Source organism: Cheilinus undulatus, linkage group 11, assembly GCF_018320785.1.
Source record: "Cheilinus undulatus linkage group 11, ASM1832078v1, whole genome shotgun sequence".
Taxonomy (NCBI): domain Eukaryota; kingdom Metazoa; phylum Chordata; class Actinopteri; order Labriformes; family Labridae; genus Cheilinus; species Cheilinus undulatus.
In genome coordinates this window covers 4,255,260-4,277,676 of record NC_054875.1, presented here as the reverse complement: position 1 = coordinate 4,277,676, position 22,417 = coordinate 4,255,260, and the positions used below count along the sequence as shown (strand labels likewise).

Genomic DNA, 22,417 nt, shown 5'->3' with positions numbered 1-22,417 from the left:
GGATTTTTTCCAAACAGCTAGATGTTTCTAACAGTTGCTGTGACTTGAATTTAGTTTTGTGCCCATATTTCATGTGCAGCTGAACTCTACCATAGTTTTCCTCAGGGGCTGTCAACTGAGGTCGGCGTTCATGAAAAGGTTGAGAGCCAAGAGTTTAAGGTCTGTGAAAAGAAAGTGTCACCATACAGGATTATAAGTATAGTATAAATGTTAAATAAAGAGTCTGGCTGTGGTTTAGTTTTTAATGTAATCATTTAACAGAGAAATAGAGGCAGTGTTGCAGCTTGGGATTTGTTTAAATAATACTGATAGACCTGTTGCTGTTTTCATGATGTCCTTTTTAATCTAGATCACTGTGACTTTTCATTCTGCCTTTTCTACCCCCAGCCATTTGCTACATAACTATGCAATATAGAAATAAGTACCAGAAAATAAGGGACGCCAACATAAAAGACTCAGTCTGTTTTCAGCTTCTGTGCAGCTGTGTCACTCTTTAAGTACCATCTGTTTTCACCATGTGGACTTCTGCTAACTATAACACTGTAGTTAAGCTCTCAGCCTGCAATGACAGTCACAATGCCTGCCTCATTTTTGTATCTAATAGGAGTTTTTTAATCCAGCACACACTACTGCTTTCTCTAAATGCAGGATTATGGCCAAATGAGGATGAAAAGAGTTTAAAAGGTGGTAAAAGCCCCGCCAGCTTGGTCAGCACCCCCATGAATCCCAGCACACCGTGACCCAGTGTGGAGTGTGTGATGGTGGCAGCTGCAGTCATGACAGCGTGTCTCAGCAATTTATCCAAGTATACTGGCTAGGGGTGCACCATGTTATTGCCATGATATCAGTGTCTGCAGAAAGGATTATTTTGACGGTATAAATCATCTGATACCAGCCAAAAATGACTGAAAATAACAGCTGAATGTACAAATAAGGTTGCATTGTTTTAGGCAGAATCAACAGACCCTCGTCAGTGAAGTCTTCTTCTTTTTTTAAACTTCGAAGTGTCTTTTATCAGTATCAATGATGGTAACAGCTAGAATGAAAATGTTAATATCTATATAGTGGACGTGCAAAAATCTAATATCTTGCATCCTATACTTTTATTTGTCACTAACAATTTAGAATTTTTAAATGAAAAATAGTTACATTATTGTGTTTTATATGCTGAATTTTGTAGTAATCTTGAAGGTTAGCCAGATTTTAATGATTGAACAGTGTCTGGCATCTTTTCCAATGTTTTCCACTCTGGTTCAAAGGGGACATATTGGCCCTTTTAAGACAGGTTTATATCGGTCTCAGAGGTCCCCAAAACATGCCTGTGAAGTCTGTTGCTGAAAAAACACTCCAGTAGTGGATTTTGCATGTCTAAAACCCCCCTGGAACCATCCATCTCCAAGACCAAAGTCAGCAAGGTAACCCACTGAGCTATCCAGCATCTCAGCTGGCAGCTGAGAGAAAGATCGGGAGAGGAGGGCGGAACTTTCCTCCAGGATGGGAGGGCCAACCAAACCTGGGGGTGGTGCTAAGTCCCCACATGAGATCACGAGGGGAAAAATCTGAGAACGGCTTGTTTCAGCACACATTTTCTGAAAGGTGGAGAAAGAGAGGGTGGAAGGGAATGGATTTTTCTGGTATTTGAGGGGATTGTGGACAGGCCAAGGACACATATTTTTTGTTAGAAAAGCCTGAAAAGGTGATTTTTGCATAACATGTCCCCTTTAAGAAAAGAGGTAAAAGCATGGGAGAAAAAAAGGCCAATACTGCATACTTCTCCTTGTTAGGGATGTCCTTTATTGGACTTTTGCAGACATACAATATGCAGATATTTCACAACTCATTTTGCCTGATTCTGATACAATATATGAACAAATTTTTTATTGTAAAAAAACACCAAGTGTCCCTTGAGCTAGTTAATTTTTGCAGTAATTTAAATTTAGTCTTAGTCTTAAGATTGAAATGCTTGCAAGTTTTAGTCACATTTTTATAGTTTTATTCTAGTTTTGATCAACAAAAACTTTAAAAAGTCCAGTTTTAGTTAGCGATGAGTATCGTTTTGGTTTTTCTGGGTGCTGGTGCTACATCGACACTTTTGAGAAGAGAAAAACAGCGGAGAAAGACCGCAGGAGAGTCAAAGCTGTCTGGGTATTGAAAATGATTAACAGAAATCTCTTTATAAGATGCCGGCTGAACATGGGATAACAAAAAAACTGGTGTAACATAACACATAAATCACACAAAGTCCGTAACGGTTTCTTTGCTTTTCACTGGGTGATGGGGTATTGAAATAAAGTAACAATATCTGTGTTGTAATTCAGTCCGGTAGGTATCAGATGTGTTGGTATCGGTACCATGTTGGTACTAGATTTCGTACTAATCCCTAGTTTTAGTCCATAAAAAAGTCCTTAAATTTTCAGTCAAAACATTTATTTTCTTTGCCTTAATCTGGTGCAAATCTTGTGAGTTCCATGCACCCTGGATCCCTGCGTTCTACAGCTGAAAAGCACAAGAGCTACAGATTGATGCTGCCTAACAGCTCGTGCTCTCTTGTATCATGGTTTTTAAATGAGAAACAAAATCTAAATTGCATTTTAGTCTCATTTTGTCTTCTTGACAAAAACCAAACTTAAATGTGTCTGAGTTTTTGGAATTAAAGATAGATCATTAGCTAGGCTTGGCCTAGTTTTTCTCATGGGAATAAAAGTAAAATCACATTTTCAGACAACTAAATTAACACTGGTGCAAAGAGAGGCTAAGTCAAGGGAAGTAAACAGTCTGGTAGTTGTTTTACATATGGGGCTCTATTAAAACATGGGTACAGCTGCATATTTTGCCAATATTAAAAGGTTATACTGCCAATACAAATGGCCAATATCTTGGCTGTTTATACTGACAAAAAAAATGCTGATAGGAAAATTTAACTTTGTTTTTTTTTTTCACTTAAGTTTCAATTCTCCTGATTTCTCCCTTCCTATGACAAAATCTCAAGCTCTATACGTTAAATTTAGGTACATATATTTTTTCTGTTTGTGATTGTGCCTTTCAAGTCTTACAGCTCACCTTGTACAAGCTTTACTCATTTAAAAAGAAGGATAAATGAGCACAAGCACAATCTTCCAAACAGGTAGCCAATCAGAGACATAGACGATGATAAAATCAACTTGACATGATAGTAAAATAGTAGACGAGAAGAAAGAAGCGTGCTGTCTGATCTGAGGAAACATGTTTGTGAAGCGTGGCTACCGCAATCCAGGGATTGACACATCGTAGCGCTCACGCTTCCATCTGACCCGAGCATTAGTCCATCTTAACCACTCGGCATGCAGCCATGCCGATGTGGTGCTCTGAGGTAACAGCTTTTGGACTTTGGGCTTTAGGAAAGTGAGAGGAGAAATGTGTCCTGGCCTGTACTTAGACTCGTGACAGATGTGAATAGAAAGGATTAAGGGAAGTAGCATTTTTGGCCTCTGCACCCGTCCAATGAGGTTGAGGCTGAATGAGTACACCATTACTCAGACTGGAGTGCTCTTACATAACACAGATTAAGGAGGCTTTATGCAGGTTCAGTGAGGCAGCAGGAGGCCGAGGATGAGCTCTAGAATGTGCTGTATGTAAAAACTGACTGCATGAGATGTAGGAGGCTGAAAAATGCTTCTGTTGGGAGCAGGAATATTTCAGGATGCAAACACAGCTTCACACAGTCATGTTTAGGATTAAATTAAGTCCTGCTTTATCTCAGATATAGCCATAAAATGCCCTGATATAAATCCAGACCAATGCAGGATGCAATCACAAGACAAAAAGTCACTCCTGGGGCAATCTCACTCATCAGCTACATGGAGCTACTTTATAAAAGGCCGTCTTCAAAATGTAGTGTCAGATCTCCACATGTATCAGTATGGAAATTTAAAATAGAGCAGAGAAATTAGACAGTGTTAAAGCATTTGCTTCTCCAAAGGCCCACCACTGGTGCTGACCAAGACCAGCTGATCGCACAAACACAACAGTTTGACCAACAGCTAACTGCTGACATGCAGAAACATTCTGCACATGTATGAGAGGAGAGTTTTTAGTGGAACAGAGACCCTGTGTCATGCAGTATGACCCTCTCCTCTAACAAATGAGCAACCTCACAGAAACACTCACATGCACTTTTGACTTGAGCCGCAGTTATGGCTATGTTAGGCAGTTTATCTGAACTACTGTCCATGTCCCTGTTTACAAGCATCGGCAAAAAAATAATTATTCACAGAGACACGTCCACCTAGGTGGGGATGTGTTACCTTTCAGCTAGAAACTGTTGGACCTTTTTCATGTTGACCTTGCTATCAAATTAACAAGCGACAAACTGGTTGTATGTTTAATGGTGAAAACAGGGAAAACTTCACAGCTCTGTATATTTCATGCATACCCTACATCATCTACTTCTGATACAAACGCAGAGCATGTAATCCATGAAAGCACGTCTGCTGACGCGACTTCTGCTGATCTAAATTTACCTAAATTACAGCATTCAAAGGGCAGGATGACCCTGCTTAACATTGGTCAAACTGACGCCTAAACATATCAGTGATTTTAATCTTTTGTAAACCAGCAGATTGTAAGCTTTACTGGTGTAAACCATCCCTCCAAAACAGAAAGATTTCAATAGTTATAGCTCTTCATGAAGGCTGGGCACAGTAACCCTAGGCCCAGTTGCCCCATGCCATATTGAACAGGGGTAGAAAGTAACTAATTACATTTACTAAAACCTCTGAGCAAGGTCAACTGAGTTAGAGTTAGCACTGAATTTCTGCTTTGTACTTGTCAGAGGAGACCCATCTTGGAGCAGATTTCAAAGTTACTGCAGCTTCAGAAGTGTAGTTTAATTTGAAGTACTTGGGTCAACGCAGGCTTTTTTAAAGTGTTTAATGGAACTCTGTAAGAGTTAAATTAACACTGTCAGTTTTGCTGTTATTTAGTTTTATTACAGATGTGTGACATTACCTGAAAAACCTGGTTGGGGATCTATTCTCTTGTCATTCAGGCCAATAAAGAAAGATCAGATTTTACTGTACAGCTCCTCTGAAACTACTCACTCAGTGACCAGAGTAACTGGGCTTTTACTTGAGAATCGTAGGTGTGTACTTTTTCCAATCCTGATATTGAAGCACGATTTCCCCTCCTCTAAAGCCCTCAGCTCCCCTCTCCTTAGTTCCCAGCTGGCCTGTAGGCCTAACCAGACCTGGGAACATCAACATGATGTAACTATACTGACTTTATGGCTTGCTTTGAGCTGTTTTGGTCCGACGTGGCCCTCTGACTCTCTGCCATCATGTAAAACGATCGCGAAGAGGAACAGTCATGTATTATTATGTCACACTGATGTTACACACCCATGTTTGTGCATGCTGAAGCCTATCTCTTCCAATCATGCAAGGGCCAAGAAAGAGTCCCCAGCTTGAAGGAGCTTTAGCTGGCTTATGATGCATTTAAGGATTATACTTTCTGCTGTAAATAGTAAAAGACTTCTCACAAAACCACCCACTGTCTGATGAAGCCTGTCACTGATATACTACTTCGGGGGATTATCGACTACATTTGTACAACAACCAGATTTTTAACTAAGCAGACCATTTGGTGGCCAGACTTTCAAATAAACATTGAAAAGTTATTTTTAGGCAGATCTCATTAGCAATGACTTCAGTCCATACTGACTAGACTGCAGCCAGCTATAGGGGGACGTTAGACATATTTTAACACCATATTTCTGAGGCTGCCATGCTGACATTAATATGCCGCTTCCTGATAGGTGAGAAACATGCAGGAAACAGGTATGATATTTTGATTCTCAGGCAGGAAAACTGCACTCCCCCAGAGCCTGGACTGATAAGTATTTATTTATCATGCATCATATTTACTAATAATGGTTAACAGGTAGAGTTCAATTTAAAAAGTAAATAAACTAAAATTTAAAATGTATTAAAAGACAAAAACAATGGTTCAAGTATTAAGTCATTCCTGATAAAACCATGGCAATGATGATAATTTTGGGGTTAATTTAACGAAAAACCGCTAAAATTCAAAAACATCTTCACATTTTCTGAATTTAGTCCTCTTTTGGGGACCAGATTGGGAGCTTTGGAGGGCCTGATTTGGCCCCCTGGCCGCCAGATGATCATCACTGTACTATGTTCATTCAGTGTCTTTTAAATGGATTGCAAATTTCCAGTTGAAATCAATTTCTATATAAAGGGCACTGTTGAGTTTCTCAGCATTATTTTTATCAAAAATTTCTTCCAGGAAGTTTTTGTGCAGATTAGGGATGTCGCAATACAAGAGCATTGATCTTACAAATGCATGGGATCACTGGTCACCCTTCTTCCCATGCAATTTGGTTGTAGTCTTCTAACCACGCCATGAGGATTAAAATCTAACCTGTGGCTCCTTTCCTTTACGTCATTCCCCACTTTTTCTATTCCAGATTTTCTGACTCTATTCCCCCCATCCTGCCCCTCGAATCAAAGCAATAAAAAAGGCCCAAAAATAGATCTAAAGAAGAAAAATAAATCTTGGATAAGATACTAGTAAATATCAAATGATATCAAAACCAGTTTAAACACCACTGCAACGTAAAGGTCCTGTGCAACCAATACTGGGTAAAGTTTCCAAATATCAAACACTTACCGCAGTGCATCTGGGACCTGTGCACGGTTGCTGTCACTGGATCAGTGTTGCTGTGTGTCCATGTCAATGTTTTATGTTTAATAAATGAATAAAAAGGAGCCAGCAAACCCCTTCAAACTGTCTAAATAGCACCAACAATGGCAACGTTACACTACCAAAATGTCTAAAATGATTTTGTCCAGGTTTTGTTGAAAGTCTTTGATGGATTCATGCACACCTGTCTTATGAAACAGATTAAGCTTCTGAAAATCTGCTAATTAACTGAATAACAGGTTGCATCATTTTATAACGCATGGTACTGAGGTATTATAAAGTTGGACAATCTTACCGTTAACAGGTTGCTTCACATAAGTCTCAACATTTTTTTTCAAACAGACTGCACAATAACACTTTAACAAGATGGACCAATGACATGCAACATCTGCTGAAAGGTGCTAAATGGTTTAAGCTGGAATAAAAAGAAGAGTACATGCAGTGATGGAGGCTGTGGACACACCTAAGAAAACAAAACATGTATGAACAGACAGGAGGCTGAGCCTCCACCCAGTACTCACATTCTTGTAGACTTTGAGCACCACTGGTGATGGGTGGAAGTCCATGTGGAAGTCATCCACCAGCACATGGAGCTTCCTGATCTCCTCTGCCATGGCATTAGACACCTGCACAAAAGCAAAACAGTGGTAGAGATGCAAATCAATCACACTTGTCAATGTGCAAATATTGCAGATATTAAGGATTTACACTGCTCCATCACAGCAGTTTTTCAGACATGTATGTTTTGATGTGGCGTGGGCCTCACCTGTCTCTCCACCTCCTCAGTAATCTTTTTAATCTTGGCCTTACAGTCCATGGTCAGCAGGTCTAACTGCTTGTCTATGAACTCCAGTCTGTCCTGGCGGTCTTCTTTGGTCTCAAGGCAGTAGACCCTACACATCACAAACACACAGAAGCATTACTTACTATGTTCTCCTTCTTCCCACCTCCACATTCCTCCTCTGAACACCAGATTCACCTCTGCTCCTGTGCAGCAATGTGTACCGAATCCATGATGCGCCGCAGAGCTTCAGAGATCTGTTTGGCCCTCACTGTGTGCTGCTCAAACTTGGTCTTCACGGCCGACTGTGAGATACACTCCTACAAACAGCAGCACAAAGATCAGACAAGCAGGCATCATGGGATAGCTTGCAATGCAGAATACAACTGGCACTGATCGTACACAGTAGGAATGTTCCCAGTGCATCACTTTAACTTCAGTATCAGCTAATATCCTAACTTGGTGGACAAACTCTTAATCTCCTTTCATGGTCAAACACAGAAGAAAATGTTGGCATAGTGGGATAGTTACAACAAAAGAAGTAACGCAGTTTGCCCTAACTGTCACTATCTGTGCATATCTAAGAAATATCAGGACGTTTTTTAGTTACTTTACTCAATTTGGCCAGTGTATATGCATGTTTTACTGCTCAAGGCTGCTAATTTATTCTTTTCTGTAACTTCTGTTTTAGTCTTGGTGACTTCTCTGTTGTAAAACTGCCATCAAACGTCCATCACATATGTAAAGCAAATCTTAAATCAAAAATAACATTTGACAAAACATGTTTGTTTCCTGTCCTTGATTCTGAGGTTATAAGTCCAAACAAAACAAAACCAGGAAAGTTATGTCCTCACATATCAATTTTATCACCCTATTTAAACATGCAACCCACTGAAACCTCGTCACTTGTTGTGGCATGTATGTAGATCTTACCTCAAATCTCCTCTCAAAGTTTTGGAACTCAAACATTCTAGCTTGGAAACCCTCTGCAAGAGCTCCACCTAGAACAGAACAACAAAGTTAGACTGTTAAAACCTGTTCTCTGTGTGAGTCATCCAACCTGATGGGATACCAGCAGATTATGTTACTGATACTGAAAAGACAGTTTTAGAAAGATGCATAAACATGCTTCTTCAAAACATATTTTTCTTTAAGATGCCAAATTTTAACCTCTTATGAGTAAATAAACAAAGGTGTAATACAGATAATGGTGCAGCTCAGGTGTGACTTGATTATAGCCACAATTATGGTTCAAGGGCTTCTTTATGGCTTGTGTTCACAGATGGGGTTTTTTTGTGTGTGACTGCAGTGCTCATTTTCAATACAAAGCCAATGTAGTTCAGCATCTTCAGTGAGGGGTATTCTGTGCTGAAAAATACCCAGCAACAGCTGTTTCTGTCACAGCTCTCTCAGGTGAAAACAGCTCAGTTCTCCCTCACCGACCAATAAAAATCAAGAAGGAGCTTGAAAATAACACCAGCTTTGTCAACAGCAACAGCAGAGGAGGAGCCACTCTGCTGCTGCTAATGCTGAGACAGGATTCCTTTACATTAGTTTCATGTTTTCTTGGTTATATTTCCATGAAAAGGCAAAAGGAATATTAAGCACACAGAGTTATTTGAAGACTATGTTAGGAATGCTACAGAGCAGTGGTTGCCAACCATTTTTCCTTGGAGCCTAAACTGTTTAAGGGCTTAATCATGATTTTACTTAATATTTGCAACCCCCCCCCCCAGTGGGTACCACTGGTACAGAGGACAGCAGACTCTAAATTGGCCTTAGGTGTGAGCATGTCTGGTTGTCTGTCTCTATATGTTAAACCTGCGATACAGTCCAGGGTGTACCCCACCTCTCGCCCAATGACCGCTGGGATAGGCTCCAGCCTCCCTGTGACCCCCAACGGGATAAGTGGTATAGAAAATGGATGGATGGAGGAGATCAGAAAAAAAGTGCATCTGAAAATAACGGACCCAGTGTGCAAAGACCTTTACTGTCTTCTTCAGCTCTCTCAGCAACACTGCATGTGGTACAGTAATCATTTCTGCTAAATAAAGCTAAATTCATAAATGAAGTTAAAACCTTTGGTTAACTTAAAATTGGTTACTATTGGTACTATTGGTCACAACAAAAACTGAACTGAAACAGGTCGACTTATTTTTAATCTCTATTCTAAAATGTAAACTGAAAGTCTCTGACTGGAGGATATACTTCAATGTCATGCTACACCTTTGATTATTAGAAACTCTGGGTTTTTAACTGCTCTAGCATTGCCTTATTTATGTTTGAAAAAATTCCCTGCATTCCATTATTTTGCAAATCACAAACATTTTCCATGACTGAAAGTTATAGTTCTCAAAATTATCATTTTTAAATGGACAATCTGAAACTGCTCAGGTTCCTCACCTGCTTCAGGCATCCCCTGTGCCTTCTGCACACGAGCCTGGAGCACTTCCTTAGCGGAGACGAAGAAGATGCGATCACTGGCCTGACTCCGGTCAACCACGCCCAGCTCATCCACCAGGAAGTTGGTGCAGCGGTCCATATGCTGCCTGCGAACCTGTCACAGAAAAAACACATTTAATCAAGCAGAAATTTAACAAGTTACACAGAGGCAACCTAGCTTCTCTATTTGAAATACTGCTTGATAGTTTCTATAAAGACCTTTGAACAAAATGCATTCTAATGCTTCCAATGATGTTTGTTCTCATGCACATGAAACCAACATTTTCACAGCGGGAGTTCATAAAAATTCAAAACTGAAACTATACCAAGGATTTTTATGCCACGGTGTGAAAAGAACACAAAAAGAAGAAAAACTTCAAATTATGGTGATAAATTATTGTAGTTTTTGTGTTGCTAAATGTCCTGTGAATGAACCACAAACAAAATGCAGCCATGCTAGGTGTGGCTTCATATCTGCTTAAGACGTTTCAAAACCAGAGCAAATAAAACCTGAGGATAGAGTGATTACAGCTCGATAAAACAGAGGGTAAATGAGGGTAAAGACTTTAAACTCTGATACGAGTTATATCATTCAGTGAGTGGAGACGCCTGTGCAGCAGGAGGTGATTCTTAGGTCACACCCAGCAGACCGGATTGAGGGAAGGTGATGGTAATACAGGCTAAGCTGTTCACCAGCCTAAGCTAAGGCTACTGCTGAGTCAGCAGCAGGTTAAATGTGTTCTACACCAAGGGTCACACACTCCTTAGATGTCACTGTGCCAAGAACTTCCCTCAACCAGGAATTCAGACGCCAACTACTCTGAATATAAGCACAGGCTTTGGTCAAATTATTTCCTAGAAGACTTTGGTAACAATGAGTCAAGCTCGGATAAAACAAAATCTAAATCCAGATATTTGCAGCTGATGAAAGTGAAGGCAACAGTGAACTTAACTGACCTCCTCCATGTATTCAGGCTCTGACGCTGAGGCGTCCCAGCGGTTGTTTAGGATGAAGATGTTGGGGCTGGAGAGACGCTCATTGACTTTGTGGAAGAAGGATTTTTCCTGCAAAAAGAAATCATTAGAAACCAATTTTAAAAAGCAACAGGAACACATAAAAAGGACTGCACTGACATTTACTACAAAAGGCCTGCAGGTATTACCGCATTTATCTAAAAATACAAAACAACAGCATTTTAACAGTTTCTGTCTCACATTTATGAAAGATTTTTCACAGGACATCGACTTTTTAAAAACAAAATGCTCCATTGAGATTAAAAGCTAAAACCAGAGCTTCAACATGTAGGACTTAATCCTAAACTGTGACATTAGTTAATAAAACTCTAGATGATTAACTGTTTAGAGCACACCTTACTTTAACCTTAAATAAAATCCTATGATTTTTTTTTTACCTTAAAATTGAAGTGGAAACTTGGAATAAAAAAGTAGTGCTGCACAATTTGGTAGTAATGTGCAATTGCAATTATACTGGATAATCTTACTATTTGCAATTACGATATAATGCATTGGTAGTACCATAAGTCTACTTGCTTGGTTATCAAGAAAGATAAGAAGAATTATGATAGTTTTATGTTTGTCTTTCCTGATTTAAAATATGCAAATGTTAAATGGAATAAAAAATTTAAAACTGAAGTTTTTACAGTGCTACTAAGTTTCTCCTGTTTTGAAAATAATGCTACTTCTAAAAACTGCAAATGCATTGACTCTGTTGTAAAATCAAAGGCCTTTCTGCTGGGTTTTTGTAAACCTTTCAATTATTTTTAATACAAAATCTTTGCAGCCATGTTTGCAGTTATGCAACTGCAACGCCTGACATCAGGATTACAACCATGATTAGATTTATTGTGCACCACTAAATCAAAGGGGTACTCAGACATTGTCAAACATTATCAAAACCTTTTTTACTAGTTTATAACAATGCATAGACTAAACCACTAATATATTAACCAAGACAAAAGTGGACAGACTATTGAGCAATGAAAACAATAGTCAGCTTTCATATCTTACCGTCTGCATCAGTGTGGACTCAGAGTTCGCCACCAGAACAAACACATCAGCATCCAGACAAAACTTGTCGATCCAGCTGTCCAGCTCTGTGGTGACATCAATACCCGGGCTGCAGGGGAATCAGAACAGCATTAACCAATGTATATATCTACGAGGCACTTTTTAAACTAGTTTGATTTGCTCTTAACCTTAGTCCTGTCACATAATATGTACCATGTATGGTCAAAACTGCACTATTTCTCATTTAATAAATCTTACAGGATAGAAATATTGGAAATAAAGGTCACATAATCTCATGAGGAGATGGTGGTGGACCCTGAGGCTAGACCAGTTGAGAACCATAGCTCTGAACACAGCATGTGCAGGGTCAACAACATGCCAGTACATACAGTCGCTAGAAAAAGTATGTGAACCCTTTGAGATTTCTTGGATTTCTGCATAAATTGGTCATCAAATGTGTTCCGATCTTCATCTAACTCACAACAACAGACAAACACAGTCTGCTTAAACTAATACTTGAAACTGCATTGCTGCCATTTTTGGCCAGGTCTCCCTTGAAAAAGAGATATTTGATCTCAATGGGGCTAGCCTGGTAAAATAAAGGTTAAATAAAAAGTAATACTGCACAAAAAATGATATGTTTTCATGTTTTTATTGAACAAAACATGAAAACATTCACAGTGCAGGGTGGAAAAATTATGTGAACCCCTAGGCTAATGACTGGTTGACCCTCCTCTGGCAGCAATAGCCTCAACCAAACGTTTCCTGTAGTTGTAGATCAGACCTGCACAATGGTCAGGAGGAATTTTGGACCATTCCTCTTTGCAAAACTGTTTCAGTTCAGCAATATTCTTGGGATATCTGGTGTGCATCGCTCTCTTAAGGTCATGCCACAGCATCTCAATCGAGTTGAGGTCTGGACTCTGACTGGGCCGCTCCAGAAGGTGTATTTTCTTCCGTTGAAGCCATTCTGTTGTTGATTTACTTCTATGCTTTGGGTTGTTGTCCTGTTGCATCACCCATCCTCTGTTGAGCTTCAGTTGGTGGACATATGGTCTTAAGTTTTCCTGCAAAATGTCTTGATAAAATTGGGAATTCATTTTTCCGTCAATGACAGCAATCCGTCCAGGCCCTGAGGCAGCAAAGCAGCCCCAAACCATGATGGCCCCTCCACCATATTTCACAGTTGGGATGAGGTTTAGATGTTGGTGTGCTGTGCCTTTTTTTCTCCACACATAGCGTTGTGTGTTCCTTCCAAACAACTGAATCTTGGTTTCATCTATGGACAGAATATTTTGCCAGTAGTGCTGTGGAACATCCAGGTGCTCTTTTGTAAACATCGAACTTGCAGCAATGTGTTTTTTGGACAGCAGTGGCTTCCTCCGTAGTGTCCTCCCATGAACTGCATTCTTGTCTAATGTTTTACTTATTGTAGATTTGTCAATACAAATGTGAGCATGTGCCAGAGATCTCTGTAAGTCTTTAGCTGACACTCTAGGATTCTTCTTCACCTCATTGGCCAACTTCATGCAAGTCAACAATTTTTGATCGTAGGTCTTCTGAGAGCTCTTTTGTGCCAGGCATGGTTCACATCAGACAATGCTTCTTGAGAACAGCAAATTCAACACTGGTGGGTGTTTTTTATAGGAAAGGGCAGCTTTAACCAACACATCCAATCTCATCACATTGATTGGACGCCAGGTTGGCTGACTCCTGGCTCCAATTAGCTCTTGGAGAAGTCATTAGCCTATGGGTTCACATACTTTTTCCACCCTGCACTGTGAGTGTTTATATGGTTTGATCAATAAAAACATGAAAACATACCATTTTTTGCACAGTATTAGTTTAAGCAGACTGTGTTTGTCTATTGTTGTGACTTAGATGAAGATCGGAACACATTTGATGACCAATTTATGCAGAAATCCAAGAAATCTCAAAGGGTTCACAAACTTTTTCTAGCGACTGTATGTTGATCATGCCGTTGATGCTGCAGAGTTCTGCTGACTCATTCTATATTCTGCCCCCTCCATTTTCTGTGTAATGTTTTGAGCTCTTGCATTGACATTGCAGATACATCCTCATTTCTGTTAAAGTCATATCAACACAACAGCAGTCAACATTATGCAACAATCCTCCTTCTGCACACTCTGCCAAGGCACCACCCTGGGGCTGGACCAGACAGAGGACTAACTGAGAGGGCGTCTCACTCAGACAACGTCCCACTGTGTGGATCATGCGTGAAAGGCAAGTCGGGATAAGTCTGATCCTCCTCAATTGTCTGGAGTTCACGTTAAAATTAGCTTAAGGGTGTAAGAATAGCAAACAAGCTTATTCAGGGCATTTTCACACCTAACCTGTTTGGTTCAAGAGGTCTATTTGTCAAGCTTGTGCAGTTCATTTGTGCTGGTGTGAAAGCTGCCAATCAAGAAAAGGTGGGTCTCTGTCTGCTTTTTCAGATTCTGGCATGGTTCATAGAGATTTACAGATACATCAGTGTAGCATCGGCCGATATTGTCCCTGCTGATAAACCTCAGCCGTCTGCAAATACATGGGCATCATCTGCTTATCTTTAGTGTCCTATAATTTAATGCAGGCATTAAGCACATCTAACTGCTGCTTTAAAGAGAGACTTGTTATTGGGTAGAACCTGTTGGACAAACTTATCTGTTTTTATGGTCAAACATGAGAGAAAATGTTGGCAATGTTGGAGTCTTACAGCAAAAGAAGCAATGAAAAGGCAAAGGCAAATTGGACGATGACTCTGACCAAAGTAAACAAACTCAAGATGTAAAATTGCCCTTAAAAAAACCCACACCCACTATTTTGCTATTTGCCTTTGGGTGAAAAACAGGAGATGGAAGTAAATTTTGTTGGCTCAATAATGTTAAAATTTTCTCTCACCTGTCCACCAAAACCAGATCATCCCTGAGAAGAGCACACTTGGCTTTAGGCCACATAACACACACCAAACTACCAGCGTCCAGGTCTTCATCCTGGTGGAGAGCGTGGGCCAGCTGGTTCACTGTCTGTAAACACATGTAACATCATAATAAGCTGGTTCACATCCACACTTAGGTGCCATGCTACAGTTATCACCTTTAAAGACATGTTGTGCTGACCTTAATGCTCTTCCTCTCCTCAGATCCTTCAGTGAGCAGGAAGGCCTCGTTACCATCGGTGCCCTCCACCCTCAGGAAGCAGTTGGTCGTGTGTCCAATACCCGAGGGTAGCACTTTGTCACACAGCATGGCATTGATCACTGAGCTCTTACCGTTACTTGTCCTACAGAACAAACAGACATGAGCAGCAGATTCATCCCTTAAATACCACCATAGCTTTACTGTAAGGAAACATTTAACCATTCTGCTTTAAGTCAAATATGGAATTTGTTTGTTATTAACAGTTACAAAGATTATTAGATTAAAAATAGGTGCATGAAGACAAAGAAATCCTACAAATAAAGGTGGCATTTAATAATAGTTGTGGAAAAATGTACATACCTTCCGAAGAAGACCACCTTCATGTGTCTGCGGGCAAGCACTTCTCCGATCCCTGCTACCTTGTTGAGGTAACCTCTGACGTCCTGGACCTGCTCTTCTGTGGTGACCGGGTCCAACTCATCATTTTTGTGGGTATCTAACATAAAGTACAGCATTCAAAATTATGTTAATTCTCCTGTAATTCCTAAAGAAGTCATAAAAATAAATAAGTCTTTTTTGAGCCTGATTTCTTGCCCCATTTATGGTTTGTTGCAAACAATTTTTTAAAATGATCCTCGAGCGAGCAGTGTTATTCCACTACTCCCTACCGCATTGGAGACTCCCTGGCCTGAAAAAGTTAACAGGTTTTCTTCTGACAAAATAACTGCAAGAGCCAATTAGAGTGATCAACCAGATTACCAACCAAATGTTGTGTAGCTTTACAGCTCACAAGCATGGCAGCAAACATAAATACAACTATGCACAGAGCCAAGTGGAAAAAGCGACCAGGAATTGTGGCATATTGCTAACATCATAACTTCATTTTTGAAGTCTCATGGAAGACATACAGCCAAAGTTATCGGCTGTCTGATGGCAGTTGTCCTCCGTGTTTTTTTCTTCTGTCATGTTTAATCATTAAAGTTTCTGTGAGATCTCTATCCTTTTGAATCTCCACTCTAATAACAAACATTAACACAAATGCCATGTGTGTAGTCTTGTCATGCCTCCATAGGGTCATAATGCTGAAACTCGGTTGGAACTGTGTGCATGTCTGAAATCAGCTGAAATGTGAAAATCTGTGTAGCCAGCCTTACTGGAGCATTTATCCAAAAATCTTAGATAAAACTGTGTAAAAATGCATTCCTTCATTTAAAAATATCACCCTGTTTATTGAGCTATTAACCAAATTTAGGTTATAATAAAGCGGTTGTGATATATATGTTAATTTCTGACTTTTATGCATCACTTTTGGGTCCTCAGCAAGAAGGACAGGCTCTAAAGGAAAAGTTGGTAAACGCTGTTCCAAATAAGCCTGGAAATGCAGAACGACACTTTTTGGCATGTGATTCTAAGGTGTGATATAATTCTCATAACTAAAAAAGGTTTGTTAAATGTCTCTGACGGATTTTAATCCATTTTGTTTTCGGTATTTCAGTTATTTGCAACCAGTTCCTCTGCCTTTCTGTAATATACGACATGAACAATCACTGAGCAGCATAACCTTAGGTTTGAGACACATTTAATTCTCATTTGAGTAGTTAAAATGTGTTTGATTACTATTTATTAATCATAGCAGCGTTAATTTCGTCAACTAAAACTTTGAGTAAATATGTTTGTCAACTGCCTTCTTCCCATGAGTGATGATCCCACTGGTTGCCTGTTTGCTGGTTGTGGTGTGTTTTGTTTTGTTTTGTTTTTTTTGGTTTTGAGGAACCAGTGGGTGTGGCCTGTGGGCGATCAGGATCAGGATGTGGATTGAGATCACATGGGTCCAGTGTACTCATCCTTATAAGAACAGACTCGTCAGTGCCTTCGGTGGGAAGTGGAGGCTGAGAGACCCTGCTCCTCGTTTGACCCCCGCTCCCCATCTTAGTTTTACTTTTTGTCTTTGGCAACACTGGACTTCCTTTATTGTCACATTTAATTTTTTTTTTGGAAATAAATGTATGTTTGTTTCAAGCAACTCCGTGCTACCTCTTGTTAGCTGTCATTGGTTTCGAGCCGGCCGTGACACATGGGAAAGACGAGACTAAGACCAGCCAAAGATAAATCTTTGATAAATGAAACTAATAAAAAGTTAAGTTTTTGTCAAGACGACTGAAACTAGACCAAAATGTAATTTAGTTTCTGTCAGCCAATCTAAATCCATGACATTTCTCCACTGTGTGTGAGTATTTTCAAATATGATGACTCTGTAGCTATTCTGCCTCTCAGCTGTAGAGAGTGGGGATTCCAGGACTGGCAGAGTGCCGAACACACTAGCATGATTTGGGACCAGATTCAGGCAAGAGAATAACTGCTTGGACTAAATGCAAACACTAAAATGTGAGGACTTTTTATGGACTAAAATAGGACTAAAATGTTTTGGGGTTTTTGTTAACTTAAATTATAAAGGGTAGAATTGATTTAAATGTGACTAAAATGACGAGGCATTTCATTTAAAGACTAAGGCTAAAAATTAATAATAGCCATCAAAATTAACACTGAATTGTAGTGTGTGAAATCTCAAACTATTAAGAGAGTAACTGCTCTAATTATTACTCTGGTTATACAAGTTTTTATGGCTTTTCATTGTTCAACATTTTTCAGCTCTATTCATCTTTTTATATGTTACACTGAAAAAAGGGCTGTGTACAGCCATGACAGTGAAGAGGTGCCCTAAAAATCTCTAACCCCTTTAAAACAATTTTAATACGTAAGTTTAAATATACTAAACAAATAAACAGAGCTTAAAATGTGTCATCACCAGTATGCACCATTTCAATATCCACCTTTTTTTTATTCAACTCTGATTTGATTTGAGGAAATCTATTCACAAAGTAAAACCACTGTGGCACAATGTTTAATTATTTATTAAACTGATAAAGTTCAAGAAGATGATGAAGTTTAAAGTTCAAGAAGATCATAAACTCATAACAGTGAAGGTGGAATAAGGCGTGGGTCTGTGCCCTCTGTCTGAACTTGTGCCACTTTGAAAGTGAAACTGAAATGATACCCGTCTGACCGACTTAGGCCGTCAACGTGACTCGTATGAAGTTACCTTGCCTCATGTGCCTCTTCAGACACCGACACACTGAAAGGTCATCAGTTCATTAAAACTGTGAGTGTGATTCAAAGAGGCTAACAGCAGGCTGCACTGTCTGTACCTTCCAGAAATAAGGCGCTCTCCTTGATGTAGGCCCCCAACTGTTCAAAGATCCCATTGATCTTCTTCTTTGCTGTGACAAAGTGCTTGAGCGGCGATGCGTTCACTTCCGCCATCAGTCTCTTATCCTTCTTGCCGTGGACTGCGTTGGTATTGGGACGTGTGAAAACCAGAGACATGGCACTGGACGGAGGACAAGACATCAAAAACAAACCTTTCATGAGCACAGGCATCACTTAAATCCACTTTAAGTAAAACAAAATAATATTATCATAGTTTGGATGCAGAAGTTATATTTATCAGAAATACCTAATGTTGTCACTCTGGATAGTAAGGATGTCCAAACTACACCCTGTTGACTGCAGCCAAACTACTTAATTTGCAAATCCAGTGAGTGGTTTAAAAATTAAATTAAGACTCAGCTCATTGACCTAAATACATTTAGTTAAGCTGCATGTTTGACTAAGTTTGAATCAGACCAAACAGAAAGACTACAGCAGCCAAAACCTGTTCAAATGTTTACTCAAATGTCTTTTTGTTTGTACAAAGACTTGGAAATTATTAATCTGCCTTTAAATCTGCTGTCAGTTTGACTTCCCTGTTAGAAATTGATAGAAAATCAATCCCACCACTCAGACGTGTGCTTGCCAAACTGCTGGGCAGTGTTGTAGCAGCTCTACTGAGAGAAATTTACAGCTGTTTTTTAGACTGAGACCCAGGCAGAATTTGCCCTGTAAGCTGAACTGGAAAATCTAAAAAGATTCAACTTATACTTCTGGGACATCAGAGCTGCACGTGCACAAACTCTCTGGTTGTGCAAACACCTTAGTTAATATGGTGAAACATGACTGTGCACACATCACTGATAAAGACGGAAACTTTTAAGACATTCCTGCATTTTGGATGGAAGTTGACCTTTTCTTGAAACCTTACAGTTGGGAGATCATTGTGATGATGCAATCTTAAATAGCAAACCAGCAGTGGGAATTGTATAATAAGTTATGCAGTGATAAAGGGCTTTGGAAAACTTATTTCTACAACCAAGCGTTAAAACATTTCCCAGATTTTAAGCCTTACATATATAAGCAAAGACACATTTTCCTCTGCATCGTCCAAAATTACTTACAAGCAGGTCTGGGATGTAATTCCTACAACTCATATCTGACATGATAGTTACTCTTCAGTCAGAAACCTTGCTGGTGTAATCCCATCTGAGGGGAAATTTCCGCCTAAGTGAATTAATCAGTGGTAAGACTTGTCTTACTACGGATTCATGAGTACAACACAAGCCAAAGGCTTAACAAATTCCTAGACAGTCTCTCTAACTGAATGCCTCATGACTGCAGGCATGAACTTTTCTCTACAGTTGACCCCCAGCAAAAGTTTGTCATGCTTGACATATCATTTTAAATGAAGCAAGAAAAGGTGGGCACAGATAAAACTGGTGTGCTCTGCTGGGGTCAAGATGTTAATTTGAGATTTACACACTAAGTAATCAAGCAAAACAGCTTATAAACTTGTAACTAAGTAGGATATTTGAGGGATAATTGCTTTAAACCACTGGCCTGACAAAGGCTTCCCTGCCACACTTCCTAAAGGTATTCTTGCTCAGCCTTTCCACAGCTTGTGTGAATTATTTTTCTGCATGTTCTTTAATAATTCATGTATATTTAGACATTTACTGAACGAACAAAAGAGCTGTGTGAGTCATATATTTCCAAGGAACGTAAGACAACAGTGTTTGCATCCATATGCTCACTGACCGCAAGATAATCTATCTTAAGTGTTCATCTAAATTGCCAGTTATTTTGTTTCAGCAAAATCTGTATCTAATATAGCTATTTTGTGTTACATTTTTTCATGCACACATCAAAATTATGCAGCTTGCAGTTATTAAAAGTGCTTAGGGGGTATTTGGCCTATGTTGATGTGATGTCAAACTTTGTTTTGTTATATTTCTAATGAACACAATATCAATGTATATAGCATGTATCACTATTGTGCTAAAAATATTGATATGTTTTCTGGTTCATATTGCCCAACTCCACAAGCAACTCTGAGGTACAAATATCATCTTTCTAATCGTGTAAACAAAACACAGACAATGCAAAGGCTTCATAAAAGTGCAAAAAATGATGCCAGAGCTATTGTACTGAGTTACGTTTTATTTGCCTAGAGGCCAAGATGGTGTGGCTTATCTTTGTGCAAAGTCACTGTTAGCATTAATGCCTTAAATTAACGGCTGGTGTCTGTACACTATCGTTGTCTGGCTATATATTTAAGGTTGCCTGAATATGGGTCAGCCTGTTTGGTTAGGGATGGTCTATTACCCAGCTGTGACCTTTCACACAGTTTGAAGGTAACAGTCTAGGCATAGTTTCAATATCTTCCCTTACTCTTTGATAAAACACAGAACTGGTTAGTTCAACACAGATCTGAGTTAAAAAGTTTAAAGACACCTCCAGCTTAAAAATTGTGAATTTATTCCGGCTAACATGACAACACAGGCTAGCCTTTGTTAGGATACATGTCATGGAGCTCCCTAACGTGACAGTAATTGCTTAGATGTTAAACTCACGCTTACATCTTTCCTACCGATGGTTACCTGGTGTCATAAATATTTACTGGCAGTAAACGTAATAGTACTAGTTTGTTATTGCAGTCGGGAAAAAACGTGCTAATTTAGGTGCTAACTTGCCACCCAGCAAATTGGCCGTTTGGTTAGCATGCAGTGTAGCGGTTAAAACAGTTACCGTGTTAACTGGTGACTTTCAGCCGAACGCTGCTGTGGCTGTCGTAGTTTTAACAGATGTTAAAGACAGAAGGTTTCATTGTAAATACAGATTTGATCAGTTTTTCCAATATAAGTGTCGATGATAGTCATTAGTAACGTCCAAAGAAAGCCCAGTAGACGAAAATAACTGAAAGACTCCAGTCAGCACGGTCACTATTTTAACCGTAACACCACTGTTAGCTCAACGGTAAACTAGTATGACCTGTGTGACAGATTGTTTCGGTTTCGTGCCTTACCGTGGATGGGGGTCGTTCCTCAAAAATAATCCTCTCGCATCCTGGCCCCTCGGCTTTGGAAATGTCTTCAAGCTAACAAGCTAATGTTACTACGCGACTGGATGTTAGTAATTAGCGTTAGCTCTCTATGCTAAGTGAAGGGGGGCGTCTCTGGATGTTTCAAGCGATAGCAGGCGTTACATGAAGCTTGGTGTTCCTGTTCAGCTCCCAATAGATTAAGTATCTCCTATGTAACCCAAAACAGCGATAGGTATAAGTAGTCCTAGCTGTCGTTTCTGTGAAATAATCGCTAACGCTGTGATTCCAAGGGACGCCGCGCGCAACAGTGACGACCTTTCAAAGTAAAAGTCTGGCAACGCTGCTTCACTCACGCCGAAATTACGTGACAGGCTCGTTACGTCATATTTAGGCTGGAGATAGGGAGTTGGAGTTCTTAAGATGCGGTCGTATTTAGCGGCAAAACGCAATTTCTGCTTTACTATTATTGAAAGAAACTATTTAGTTGTCATAGTATGAATTTTAATAAATGTTTTATAAAGTCAGTTAAAGGCGACGTCTAGGATTTGGTTAAAACTTACCACTATTTCGTTCAGACTGTGTAATAACTATGTTGGATCCATAAACTATTGTTGCATCATTTCCACTCATGAAAATATACTGCAGCCATGGTTTACTATTTATTTACTGTTTAATGATTTTTAAGTGTGCCTGTTTACCAGCACATCTGCTTCAATGTTGTATTTTTTGCTTTAAAATAAAGAAGTCGATGCCGCCACCTACTGGCGCTGATATGTATAACTTTGAAAGTCACAAACAAACGTCCAACCCTGTGGTCCAGTCATGCGCAGTGCCTCCTCGACTAGAGTCATGGCATAAATGCACTCAAATATCAAATGTAAACTATTTTTTTGTCCTTAATGTCTCCAAAAATAGGCCATGCATCTAAATCTTGCTATGTTTAATGTTTGAAAATGTATTTTGTATAAACTGGCTCACTTAGTTTCAAAGACATCCTATCAGACATGGCAGCATAACAATGTTTTACCCTAAATTTGTATATATATATTTATATATTTTTTATATTTTTTTCTA

General features: G+C 39.4%; 1 protein-coding gene across 1 annotated transcript in view; it reads right to left on the bottom strand.

Moving 5' to 3' along the window:
• The window catches only part of mfn2 (mitofusin 2), a 29,923-nt gene extending 8,246 nt beyond the window's left edge, over positions 1–21,677 (bottom strand). The window contains exons 1-12 of the mRNA XM_041799028.1: positions 21,326–21,677; positions 18,297–18,478; positions 15,451–15,586; positions 15,070–15,232; positions 14,852–14,976; positions 11,951–12,059; positions 10,880–10,987; positions 9,884–10,037; positions 8,414–8,481; positions 7,679–7,800; positions 7,466–7,592; positions 7,221–7,325 (exon numbers count right to left, since the gene is read on the bottom strand). Of these exons, the coding sequence (XP_041654962.1) occupies positions 7,221–7,325; positions 7,466–7,592; positions 7,679–7,800; positions 8,414–8,481; positions 9,884–10,037; positions 10,880–10,987; positions 11,951–12,059; positions 14,852–14,976; positions 15,070–15,232; positions 15,451–15,586; positions 18,297–18,474 (1,395 nt within the window). The 5' untranslated portion in view covers positions 18,475–18,478; positions 21,326–21,677. The remainder of the gene's footprint in view (positions 1–7,220; positions 7,326–7,465; positions 7,593–7,678; positions 7,801–8,413; positions 8,482–9,883; positions 10,038–10,879; positions 10,988–11,950; positions 12,060–14,851; positions 14,977–15,069; positions 15,233–15,450; positions 15,587–18,296; positions 18,479–21,325) is intronic.
• Between the last annotated feature and the right edge of the window lie 740 nt (positions 21,678–22,417).